Source organism: Phycodurus eques, chromosome 6, assembly GCF_024500275.1.
Source record: "Phycodurus eques isolate BA_2022a chromosome 6, UOR_Pequ_1.1, whole genome shotgun sequence".
Classification (NCBI taxonomy): Eukaryota; Metazoa; Chordata; class Actinopteri; order Syngnathiformes; family Syngnathidae; genus Phycodurus; species Phycodurus eques.
In genome coordinates, this window is record NC_084530.1 from 15,665,624 (window position 1) to 15,679,220 (window position 13,597).

General features: G+C 41.3%; 1 protein-coding gene across 2 annotated transcripts in view; it reads right to left on the bottom strand.

Annotated features, from left to right (window-relative positions):
- LOC133404316 (endonuclease V-like) overlaps nucleotides 1-11,758 on the bottom strand; it is a 54,816-nt gene extending 43,058 nt beyond the window's left edge. For both annotated transcript variants that reach the window (XM_061680080.1, XM_061680079.1), the window contains exons 1-7: nucleotides 11,564-11,758; nucleotides 10,194-10,365; nucleotides 6,577-6,711; nucleotides 4,264-4,303; nucleotides 3,296-3,408; nucleotides 1,096-1,164; nucleotides 796-924 (exon numbers count right to left, since the gene is read on the bottom strand). In XM_061680080.1, the coding sequence (XP_061536064.1) occupies nucleotides 796-924; nucleotides 1,096-1,164; nucleotides 3,296-3,408; nucleotides 4,264-4,303; nucleotides 6,577-6,711; nucleotides 10,194-10,365; nucleotides 11,564-11,634 (729 nt within the window). In that variant the 5' untranslated portion in view covers nucleotides 11,635-11,758. The remainder of the gene's footprint in view (nucleotides 1-795; nucleotides 925-1,095; nucleotides 1,165-3,295; nucleotides 3,409-4,263; nucleotides 4,304-6,576; nucleotides 6,712-10,193; nucleotides 10,366-11,563) is intronic.
- Nucleotides 11,759-13,597: the final 1,839 nt, after the last annotated feature.

Here is a 13,597-nt window from a genome sequence, read left to right on the forward strand (position 1 = left end):
CATTAGGCTGCGAGCACTGACTTTTCAAATTCCCGTCAATATAGTGAATTGTCAAGGACAGGTATGGCTCCGTTGTTCTGCTTGACCATAGGTCAGTCGTGGTCGCAAACTGTGGTCGCAAAACTCAACAGTTGTGATTTCCCTCTCTGTTTACTCCTGGCATTTTTCATAGTGTCGGTAATGTCAAGTTGGAGAAATAACTGCGTGAGTGGGTCACATATTTCTTGCCCTGTGTTTTGCTAATTTTTCTGCCTTTTTTCAGATGGTTGAACAGATTAGTAATGCTACTCTGCCAGGCAGAGTGCTGCAATCATCAATTGCCCTGAATCTAAACATGTCCAGAAAAAGGATGTTGATCCCTTTTCAAGGCACTAGTTCCTCATCTTTCCAATCATTGCTGTACTTCCGTCTCTCTGCATGACTCACTTTCATCATTCCAATGAGTGAGATTTGGGCTTCCGCTACAGGCAGGGTGCACTTGCTTGTTATATTGGCAGCTTCATGAAGCTTTAACCATGCATTCGACCCCTGGTGGCTGGCTGACTACTGATTGAGAAAGGGCTGATTATGCAGCAGAGCCCGCTTTTTAAATGAAGATTATCTTAATTTAATTGTGGCAGCCATAATTGTGATCATGATTACAATTGGATTAATTGTGCAGGCCTATATCTTAATCATATCGTTGCCTCTAATGTTGCATATGGCAGCTGTCTCACCTATAAAATTATTGTTTAATTCTAAGTGACTTTGGAATCGTGTAAACAAGTGTGTGCGCACATGAATGTTCTTTGGTACCTGTCTGATTGGCTCCGGGACTCTGAAGCGGCTGCAGGAGTGTGTGAGCTTCACAGCAGTATCCAGACTGATCTTGTGGCCAACTGACACATAGACTGGCTTGGTGCTCTTGTCTGAGCTACGCAGTGCCTGCATGAACAGTGGAGGGGTTGTGAATGAGTCAACAGGTTCCACCATTATCTCCTTTTCAAACATTTTGACAGGCAGGCTCATTTTGAATTTTTACACTTGTGATCATCTATAGAGAGGGAGTGATTGTAAGTAATAGTTTTTATTTATTTGCACATCTGTCCTTCGCACCTTTCCAAGCACTTTACCAGAGGTTGCTATGAGTGGAAAGTTGTCTCCTCCTTTCTGCAGTGCTGAAATCTAAAATAGCAAAGAAAATATACAGGAGGTAAGAAACATATAATAGGAATAAAAAAACTATTGCCAAAAGTATTTGCTCACCTGCCTTGACTCACATATGATTTTAAGTGATATCCCATTCTAAATCAATAGGGTATAATATGATGTTGGGCTACCATTTGCAGCTACAACAGCTTCAACACTTAAAGCAAGTAAAGGATCAGAGTCAAAGAAGCAGACATTAAAAACATCATGTTTTGAATTTGCGCTAGGTTGGTGTGACAAGAGGGAAGGGGAGGATGGGGAAAAGAATAGACAAGGTGAGTTATACATACACTGGAAGTCAATCAGGATGTGACAGGACTTAAAGGGAACCTAAAAATAATTATTGAAACCTAAAACAATTAAACCAGGCAAGAATACAGTGTATGTACCTGCAGAAGTCAAAAAACAGTACTCTATTATTGCATTCATGGAATAAGAATTGAACAGGCTAATTAATTAACATAAGGCGGGCGCCATGTTGAGTGAAAACATTAGCAGCTGTGACGCCAAAGCGCCAGTAGAGGGGTGCCACAGCACTCAATTGAAATGTCAGCTGACGGGTCTGCCCGTAAATCGTCTGTTATTTTTATGCAATATTAACCTATTTGAAGAGGTGAAAATAGACATTGACTCAGGACATTGTGAATCGGGGGGAGAATACTTCAAAGAGCTCCTCAATTCCACCAACATGCCTTCTTATTAGGAAGCAGAGTCTGTGAACTCCAAGGTGGGCTTCTAATCTCTGGGGTTGAAGTCATCGAGGTTGTTAAATATGAGGTGCCATACTCGTTAATATGGGCTGTTCGGTCCCTGTACAACCGGTGTCAGAATTTGGTCCGTATTGATGGCAGTAAGTCGGATTCATTTCCAGTGACGGTTTGACTCCGCTAAGGCTTCCCTTTGTCACAGATTCTCTTCATAACCGTTATGGATACAATTTTAAGGTGCCGCCAAGCCTTTGAGGGGGGTGTGCTTTGCTGTCCTCAGTATTGCATCTCTGCTTTCTGCAGATGATGTGGTTCTGTTGGCTTCATCAAGCTGCAATCCTCCAACTCTCACTGGTGCACTTCGCAGCTGAGTGTGAAGCGGTTGGAATGAGAACCAGCGCCTTCAAATCTGAGACCATGGTACTCAGTCAGAAAAGGGTGGAGGTCCAGGTTGAGGATGACATCCTGTCAAGTGGAGGAGTATCTTGGGGTCTTCTTCACAAGTGAGGAAAGAATGGAGTGGCGGGATCGGTCGGTGCAGTGTCTGCAGTGATGTGGACTCTGTATCAGTCTGTCTTTGCCAAAAGGCAAAGCTTTCACAAAACCTGTCGATCTGTTCGGCTGAAGAGACAAGATCACGGATACACGCAATCGACCACGCCCCCAGACAACCACCCCACCCAACACCCCACAAGCCCCCCCACCACCTCCCCTCCCCGCCCCCACCAAACTGTGGCTAGGGAAAAAGCTTAGTGGCTAGTAACTCTTGGAAACCACTAGCCACAGTGCCTAGTGAGCAGAAAGGTTCATGTGAAGCCCTGGTCATGGACAATACAACACACATACAACATAACATACACGTTTGGACTGTCCTGGAGAAGAATGAAACTGATTGTGTACTCAGTAATTACAGCCATCAAACAGGTACATCAAAGAAAAAAGCAGCAGTTGGTGACAGAAACATAGCGATAGCTGCAAAGACACGTTTACATCTTTTGAAACCCAAATGTACACCTTTTGAAACCGAAATAATTTCAGTTTACAGCAAAAACAAAGGATTTTGCCTCACTGTAACCATGTTTGATTGCAACGGTTAATTCTGTCACTTGTCCCTCTCAGACATACATCTCTTTTTAAGAAAAGTTCAAAGTAAAATAAGAAGTTACAAGACACAATAGAAGGGCGTCGAGCTTATTATTAACGTATTAAAAACAATGCCAATTGGTGACCAATAATTGAGAAACAATTAATACAAATAAAAGAAACTATAAAAATAGCCAGAAGAGAATAACAGTCCAAAAGTCTCCCACACAACTTTTGTCGGCCACACCAATGACAAATTGCTGCATCAGGGTGTCGAAAGAAACTAGAGTAAATTAATAGGGAAATGTAAGAGTTACCTGAGACTGGTGTTCTTCATTTTTGTACACACCCTGGACTTGGAGTAGGTTCTTGGCAACACCCACACATGGCAGCCCTGACAGCACTCCAATATGACATGCCAGTCCAAATTCTGCATGATCCACACAATGACAGCAACCACAATTCGATTCCAAAAGAGTATACATTAATGTATGATAAGAACAAAATTAAATATCCTAACCTTGCCTGAAGTCCATTTGTTCCTACAAATGTAACATGAATATAACGATATAGTCTGATTTCAGTTGGGTGTTGTTATACAGGTACTTCTCAATAAATTACAATATGGTAGAAAAGTTCATTCATTTCAATACTCCTACATTATATACCAGTAGATTAATAAAACACTTGGGAATGATGGTGAATTTGGGGTTTTTGTCTGCTGTAAGCTATAATAACCAAAATTATCCATCCATCCATCCATTTTCTGAGCCGCTTCTCCTCACTAGGGTCGCGGGCGTGCTGGAGCCTATCCCAGCTGTCATCGGGGAGGAGGCGGGGTACACCCTGAACTGGTTGCCAGCCAATTGCAGGGCACATACAAACAAACAACCATTCACACTCACATTCACACCTACGGGCAATTTAGAGTCTCCAATTCATGCATGTTTTTGGGATGTGGGAGGAAACTGGAGTGCCCAGAGAAAACCCACGCAGGCACGAGGAGAACATGCAAAATCCACACAGGCGGGGCCGGGGATTGAACCCGGGTCCTCAGAACTGTGAGGCTGACGCTCTAACCAGTCGGCCACCGGGCCCCTGCCATTTTCATATTTAATCAAATTCAAAACAAGAGCCTCAAGAGAAAATATTGCTGTTTGTATCAACACGATAAGAGTGATTAACAACGTATTGTTTTATTTTGTCAATATCTTATGGATTGGTAGAGAACTGCACTGTATTAGACCGCGAGCTGAGGCTGTTGTGTCATTTGATGTTTTCTTACCTCTGTAGTGAAAGAGACCATTGCCATCCACAAACAGCACCTATTGGGACATAGACATTACAACTTTAACATTAACATTGTGAATTGATCTTAACTGTGGCAAATTTACACTATTGCCAGGGGCTTATTATCCTTGGCGTCAATCAATGATCATCATGATTATTATGTTTAACATCCATCCATCCATTTTCTGAGCCGCTTATCCTCACAAGGGTCGCGGGAGTGCTGGAGCCTATCCCAGCTAACTTCATGCAGGAGGGGAGTACACCCTGAACCGGTTGTCAGCCAATCGCAGGGCACATATAAACAAACAACCATTCGCACTCACATTCACAGTTAGAGGCAATTTAGAGTCTTCAATTAACCTACCATGCATGTTTATGGGAAGTGGGAGGAAACCGGAGTACCCGGAGAAAACCCACGCAGGCACGGGGAGAAGATGCAAACTCCACATGCGGGGCCGGGATTTGAACTCCAGTCCTCAGAACTGTGAGGCAGATGCGCTAACCAGTTGTCCACCTATGTTTAACATCTCAATATAATATAATTAGTTGACAATAATTTTACCTCATATTTTATTGCTTTTCCTAATTTATTGGTGACAGCTTCGTGAACCTAATGTAATTATATCTTTTTCCATCAGCACTTTGACGTGTGTGAAGTATCCCTTAAGGGAGGTTCGGTCTGCAGTGTTTCTGCTACTGTATGTTAGCGTTGGGTTAGATTTATTACCTCTGCCAAGAGCAAAGCTCAATAGAGCTTATGTTTTCACCTATGTTTATACACATAATGTATAAGTTTATTACCTCCACAACAAAAAACTTGGACTATTGCAGAAGCCATGACAACTCGGTGTCGATCCAGAGAGCACAGCCAGGAATTTAGCATTGAGAAAACTCTGATCTACAGATGACAGTGAACATGGCTTCTTTTTGTCACCATATTGTAATCAAATTATTGTTACTTGCAGGACTGGAAGGGAACTTTATCATCTGTTTGAATAATTGTTCTAATTAAAATACTAAGTGGATTTTTAATTACTTTATTTAACATTTACTAATCCACATAAGGCAATTGAGAAAAGATTCTCATTTGCAATCCCGACCTGGCTGCAGACAGTAGAAAGATTGTTATAATTTTCCAGTCCCATATAGTTGTCTCTCTCGCTTCACTTTACTTTTTAGACCCAACTCTCATCTCTATCTCCATCTCCTCCGGGATGCACTAAACTTCACGTTGGGGGGCGAAGCTCCTCACAGCCGTACCATCACAGAGTGCGCAACATCGCTAACATTCTCCGCTCAACAAAAATGGGGCTGTTGCAAACACGTTGCCCATGAAGCCGCAAAACAACAAGTGCCAATACTCTCCTTTGATGAATATCGCGGCCAAAAATTAAGAAAGCAATCCACAATGGTTCCAGACAAAGCACACACATTAAATGACAACAAAAGGGAGAAAAATATAAATTATAGAGAAAAATTTAAAGTTAATAAAATAAAAAAAAATTCTGTGTCGAAGAGCTACAATGTCTCCTCATTCGCGCAATTGCACAATGACCGTGGTATATCAAACATCTCATCCGCAGACTGATGACGCAACATAGGGGGAGATTACTTCAATAAGGTCACGGGGAACCAGGGTTCAAATCAACACACTTCAGATAAAGAGACAACTACTCTACTGCTTCAACCAGACTGCATTTACAGCTGTGAGAAAATGTACAAACAGCTCAGCCATTTTCCACATATTTGGCTATTGCTCCTGTTTTTCTTAAGCACTGTACATTATAATTACAGTTGCCACAAAGCTAGGAGAGAGCAGTGTACCATTATTGTTTGTGTATATGAGTACAATTCTTCTTTTATGTACTGTAGATAACTGAAGAATTATCCATTCATCCATTTTACATACCGCTTATCCTCACTAGGTTTGCTGGCGTGCTGGAGCCTATCCCAGCTATCTTCGGGCGAGAGGCCAGGCACACCCTGAACTGGTCGCCAGCAGGGCACAAAGAAACAAACAACAATTCGCACTCACATTCACACCTAAGGGCAATTTAGAGTCTCGAACCTACCATGCATGTTTTGGGGATGTGGGAGGATACCGGAGTACCCGGAGAAAACCCACAAAGGCACGGGGAGAACATGCAAACTCCGCACAGGGGAGGCCGGATTTTTAACCCAGGGCCTCAGAACTGTGAGATAGATGTGCTAACCAGTCTTACACCGTGCCGCCGTGAAGAATGATGTTCAAATTAATTTCTTTTCACAATGTATAGAATACTATAGTATTTCACAAATGTGAGCTGACCTGAGGCAGAAGAGTGGGCTTGTCCCTTTCAAGCCGCTGCAGAGCATCCAAGAGGAAAGGGGTTTCTCTGAAGGCTAGAAAGCCTGCCATGTAGGGGGCTGTTAGGGTCACCATCTGACTGTCCTCATAGAGCACCTGGGAGGAAGCAAGCAGTCAAAAAGACTTCATATGACTGCAAATACACCTGGAACTACAATTTAAAACAAAATATTAACTTGACACAAATTATTGTTGGGGGGGATTTTTTGATGAGGTATCCAGTTTACAATCATGTATTTACAGTCAATATAAAAAGTCTACACACCCATGTACAAATGCCAGGTTTTTCTGATTTAAAAAATGAGACCAAGATAAATCTAATCAAGACTTTTTCCACCAAAAATATTTTAGAGAGGGTAAACAAAAATAAAAAAACGGACATAAGTGTGCACACCCTCTTATAGCTGTGTTCACATTCAAAGTAGGTGTGTTCACATTCAAAATTCAGAAATAAAGAGACTGCAGGAATTTCTGGCAAGTACTGGCTGTTTAGTACATGTGACTCCTGTCTTTATCATACAGAATGTCTGGGCTACAGGGCTGGGTGACAAGACGGAAGAATTGCAACTTAATGGAAGCAAATACAGTTAATCTATAAAATGCAATAACATTAGACCATATATGTCAAACTTATGCCCGGGGGCCAAATTTGGCCCACGATGTAATTATATTTGGCCCGCAAAACCATATCAAATGTGTATTAGAGCTGGCCCGCCAGTATATAGCACATGCGCCACTAATATTACAAATACCAGAATGCTTTGCTAGTGTGTTGGCCCATCAGTCTAGACCGGCGAGCGCCCCTTACCTTTCTGCTGATGTAATTAGCAACTATGCTCCCAGTCTCCTCGGGCAAATTTACACTTCCCCTTCCCAAAAATGGCCAAACGAAAGATGCAAAACAGGTAATTTCCCAGACAGGCGGGAGGCAGATTATCTGTTCACTAAAGTAAAAGACAGACCTATTCGTCGTGTGTGGACCAACTTGGCTGTAACAAAGAATATAACATAATTGAATTAATGTTTTTTTAATGCCCTTTATCAACTCCTAGGCAGGGACTGTTAATAGTTTGAAGTTTGGCTTTTTATTGAAGGCCTTTTTATTGTTGGCCTTTCAAAAAAGATTTACATCAAAAAGAAAGGTAGTTGGAGATAGATAAATAGAAGATAGAGAGACAAAAAAATCATGTTATCTATTTAAATACAAAACAACAAACAAATACCACTTTTATCGCAAATTTGATTTCTCATGTGTTTATAATGTTAACGTTTGTTCATTCCAGATTCAGTGTTTAAGCAAAATTTAAGTTTGTTGTCATATGATGAACTGTAACGATTCATTTCTGTAGAGAAGGGAAACATGCACATCGCAGTGATTTTTCATTAAATATTGAGTTTGGCCCACGATGCTGTCCCAGTTTTTAATTTTGGCCCACCGTGAATCTGAGTTTGACACCCCTGCTTTAGACTGTTTGCATCGATTTTGCATTTGAAAATCCCCGTCAATATAGTGAACTGTCAAGGAAGGGCACGTCTCTGTTGTTCTGCTTGACCATTGGTCAGTCGTGCAGGGCCACAAACTTCAAAGAACTCAACAGTTGTGATTTCCCTGTTTACTCCAGCGTTTTTTCATTACGGTCAGGCCAGGCGAAAAGTTGAAGTCAAGGCAGCCGCTACGATTGTTAATAGTGTCTTACCGTGACACGCCGCCTCTCCGCCAACGTGTTGAGAGGGTCAACTCCAAAGTAAAAGCTTCATATATTACAACCTTAATGAAGCCTTAACCATACATTCATCAACTGGTGGCTGGGTGACCAGTGAAGCACTTTTCATATGCAGCAGGCTCATTAAATCAGGGCAGCCCAAATTGTGATCACATCCACAGGTATTAGGGTGTGCACACTTCTGTAACCACATGATCTCAGTTATTGAGTTTTAATTCTCTCTTATATATATATTTATTTATTTTTTCAGGTGTGCCGTGGGAAATTATCAAATTTTACTTGGTTGCTCAAAAAATTATTTATTTACAAGAAATAATGTATCTTTGTTCATCTATTTATGCCAGTGAGGCATAGTGAAAGACAGAACAAATAAATGATCTTCTATTAGATGGCAGGAAGTACATACAGTAATTAATGTATCCACTTTTTTGTGGCACTCTTTTTTTGTTGGTGTGCTGTGAGATTTTACAATTGTAAAATATGTGCCTTGGCTCCGTAAAGGTTGGAAATCACTGATTTAATTAAATTGTGTGGGTTTCAGGTTACATTCATGGTGAAAAAGTTTGGAAAAGATTTAGTTTGGTCTCATTTTTTAATATCACAAAAACCTGGCATTTGAACGACGACGTGGAGACTTTTTATATCCATTGTAGGTTAGCAAACATGATATTCATTCATGTGCATGGACTGGCAGACAGCCTCAGCAGACTTGTTAGCCTGACACAGTCTGACAAAACTCAGCCATCTCCATGACATGGCCGGAGGACAGAAGCAAAGTGAACCTAATTCAGGATGGATCTCCCCCTGCTAACAATGTGTGTGCCAAGCTCTCAGGCGCTGAAACAGTGGACACAACATCTCTGAAAGGCCTAGATACGGTCCTGTGAGGATCTCCCACCAGTGCTGCTGACATGGTTGGTGAGGGGCATGATAAACAAATAAATGTATTACAACAGACCCCCTGCTATATCGCTGTTCCAGCGGCCACTCTATATATCTGACTTTTTAAGCAATCATTTGCTCTGGGAATGTATAATTGTGCATCTTCAGTGTAGTACTACGTTGCAACGCAACATCCCGGGCAGCATTGAGGTCAACTGGTCGAGATTCAGTGAGCTAAAAGCAAGAAGAAGAGGCAAAGAAGGTCCCCAACTGAGCGCCAGTAATAGTTGCTGCTTCTGGCCCAAAATCAGCTGGGATAGGCTCTAATTTGCCTGCAACCCTAATGAGGACAAGAGCTATCGAAAATGGATAGCTGGATCATTCTATCTGACAGTAAAGATAATCTACAATACAGATATATCAAGGGCTTGTTATAGTGCTGTCGCGGTGACCATGACAGGCTCACTATTAATTTCATTTAACTTTTGAGCAGCATTTCAGCAGCACTGTATTTCTAAATTGAGGTTGCTTGTTGGCACCTTCCCAATGCGTAATGAGTGACCCATTATGATTTATGACTTTTGTCAGAGTATGTTGCTTTTACACAATCAAAGCTAATGAAATGTTCAGACATTCTGTCCAATAATGTGATCGTCTACCCCACTTGCATTGAATTCATTCTCAGCACAGGCCATTTGTCATACAAAGTAGTACAGCTGCCATGGCGCATAATACAGCCTGGCAGCAAAAACATGGTGCTCGTGTAATTTCTGTACTACTCTGTCTGCACCAGTCAATGAATTAATCTACCCATCCCGTTAGCATCATTCAAGCGAGCTGATCAAGAGTTGGAACAAAAACAGTGAAATAAAAAAGTTGTTTCGAAGGATGCATGGATGTGTTAGTTATGGGTTTATTAACAGATTTAATTTGTGGTTTAAAAAGTCTGAAGGTAGCAGGTAGACAGCTCACCTCAAGAACAGGGTAGCTGAGCACGACGAGCTGGGCGCAGGCACTGACGTCATCACCTTTGATGAAGGAGAGGTCCAGTCCAGCGACCCGTTCCAGCCCCGAGAAGTCTGGGCTCTTCTGCCAGTCTTCCGTGTCCTCCTCCACCACCTGCTCTCTGAGAATGGCCTGCTCACTGCACACAGGACACAACATTAAGGCAACAAAAGCACATTAAGCTGAGCATTACATTTAACATTTAAAGCCTGTGATTATGTGATATTGCGGTTCATTGTTGGCGCACCCAAGGTTTTCAAGCAATATTACAGGCACGTCAGAATTTAGAGTAGTGGGGGGCTTTTGTGTCATACCACATTATGCCGCAACATGCCGGGCAGCACTGAGGATGACCGGAAGGGCTACAGTGTAATAAACAGCAAAAACAAGAGGCAGAGAAGGTCCTCAACCAATATACCGTAGTCCCAAAAGTAACATAAGTTCCGACACAGCAGAGATAATATATGCTTGTGAGTATTGGTATTGTTTGTATTGCTGCTCCGTGTGTGTTAAAGTAGCAGTTGTTTGAAGGTTTATAATTACGGTAACATCTGTGCTAATTTACGTTAGCCCATCTGTGGCTTTTCACTGGATGTTAGAATTAAGATAGGAGACTTTCATTAGATGAAATTATGTAAAGATGTTGGTGTTTAAATGTTAAATTCTCTTTTGTTTTTTGTATCACTTTTACGATAAACTTCAACTCGGAGTGACAAACAGCTGGAAGCAAGCACATTGTGCGCATCTTTTTGGGAGAACTGTGGGAGCAAGAGAGTGAGAACAGGCAAGGAATACAGTACTTTTAACAGTGATTTAAGGGATTGAATTAAGTGTGTTCTAACAATTTGAAATGTGTTTAAAGTTTGTATAACATTTCAAAAAATATCTTTGTATGGTCTCTCCAAATTGCAGACTTTCCCCTCATGAGAGTGGGTTACCCCGGGGTTCACTGTGTGGGTACACTCATCACACTAGTCAAATTATTAGGTAAATCTGCACTAATGAGATGATACAATAACGTTATTACAGATTTTGTCTTTACAATGATAACAATACCCAGTTTTGATTGACACAAACCAGTGGTCGTTTAACAATTCTGTAGTAGCCACAGTGGTTTAAACTGCTGCGCTGCATCATACTGGAGCTGCTTCTAATAATGTGGTTCTTACACGTGAGAGTCTTGAGCTGAAAGATTGGATATTTGACATGTCAGCGTCATTCAAAACACAGCATTGTTCACTTTGGAGAGACAGAATTGTTGACAAGTGGTTCTAATGCTCGCTCTGTACACTAATTGTTGAACACAAATAAGTACATAATTATGTAAACACTCTGACCTTTCCCACTGCTTGACCAACTCCTCCGTTGGAGACATTTGTTGCATTCGGACGGGTAAGACAGAAGTCATTCAAGTGTCATTTGATTTCCAGCTCCACAGGGTAAGGGCTTCCGTGTGTGACGTCATCCATGTGCATGAACCCAGCAAAGGCATTACCTGCAAAATACTGCCATCTAGCAGCACAAAAGGCAAATCACAGTGCGGGCACACACACACACAAAAAGAAAGAAAAAAAATATGATGGGACCTCAAGTGCCAAAATAAATAAATAAATTCACCATTAAATAATGATTTTGACTAGACTACACAAATGTGTTATAGCCCATTTCCATTCATTAATGACACATTAAGTCCCAGTAAAGTGAAAATAAATGTCTTCAAAATTTCACACACCTTAGAGAGTGTTAACAACCCTGACAAATTTGAATGATTAAAAAAATAATAATAATAAATAAAATAGTCACATAAATAAAAATGAGGCTTCAAAATCATGACTAATCAAACCATTCTCTCTCCTCTCGGACGCTGTGGGCATGTCCACTCAATGCGCTGAAAACATTCATCGCTAAACTGTCGTCTGTCAATCAAATACCACTACTAGTCCTGGTAAATGGATGCTACTTCGTCGAGCATCTTTTTTATACTTACACTGCATTCCAAATTATTATGAAAATTATATTTTTCTCTGATTTCCCTAAATAGTAGATACAAATGACAGTCGGCATAATTTTCAAGTATTCAACCGTCAAAATATGATTAAAATCTTTTTTAACAAACCTCCCAATAGTAACAGTATTTAAAAAATAATAAAAACTGCACTGTTCAAAATTATTACGCACAACAGTTTCAATTTGACAGGTTTTAAAGAACTGAAATGAGTCATTTATTGAATTTGCAGCATTATCATATTTACTGAAACCCGAAGCTATTTAAATCAAAACCATCTTAACAATTCAAGTTACATTTTGAAATAGGACGCCAACAGCATCACAATTATTACACCCATTAAAATTGTAAATATTTTGGCAGTTCCTGCTTTGATTTCTTCGAGGTGGTGCATTGTCATGCCTTAAGATTGTTTTGTTAATGTTCAGTTCTTCTTTTGGTGTCACAGAAAAGGTAATTTTCACACCTTCAGGGACTCTAAAGGGGTCGACAAGCTCTCTCCCCGGCCTGTTTCCGGCCAAAATGTGTGTGTGTGCGCACGCTTGCGTCAGGAGGCTTTTCTATGGGGGCCCAGATTTTGGTGCTACGCACCTAATAGGACACACACTTCAAACTTGGTGCTCTGTATAGGAATGTTGTGTTGGTTAAAAAAGGCTTAGAGGCCCCACAAGCCAATGAGAAATTCCAGATGAACCCCTGTAGCCTACAACATTATACTCACTACTGAAAGAATGCACAGTCTCGGGTATAGGAAGGAAAGTAGAGTAGAACAATTCATCTCAACATTTCAGCTTCCAAAACATTTTGTGGATGCCTTCTTTGCCTTGTGATCAAGTGAATGAGATAAACGTGGGATTAGTAGCATTTACTATGGCTCACTCCAGTCTCTTCATTGCTGTTGGTCTTTATCATGCATGTTTACTTCCTAACATTGTTTATAATGACAACAAATTGAAAGAAAGCATCATTAGTCTAGTTTAAAGTGCTTTAATAAGTGCTTTTGCATAGTGAGAATTTGCAATTATACGCAAGATGTATTTTAGTAAGGAAAGAGAAAATGTGGCGGCACGGTGGCCGACTGGTTAGAGCGTCAGCCTCACAGTTCTGAGGACCAGGGTTCAATCCCCGGCCCCGCCTGTGTGGAGTTTGCATGTTCTCCCCGTGCCTGTGTGGGTTTTCTCCGGGCACTCCGGTTTCCTCCCACATCCCAAAAACATGCATGAATTGGAGACTCTAAATTGCCCGTAGGTGCGAATGGTTGTTTGTTTGTATGTGCCCTGCGATTGACTGGCAACCAGTTCAGGGTGTACCCCGCCTCCTGCCCGATGATAGCTGGGATAGGCTCCAGCACGCCCGCGACCCTAGT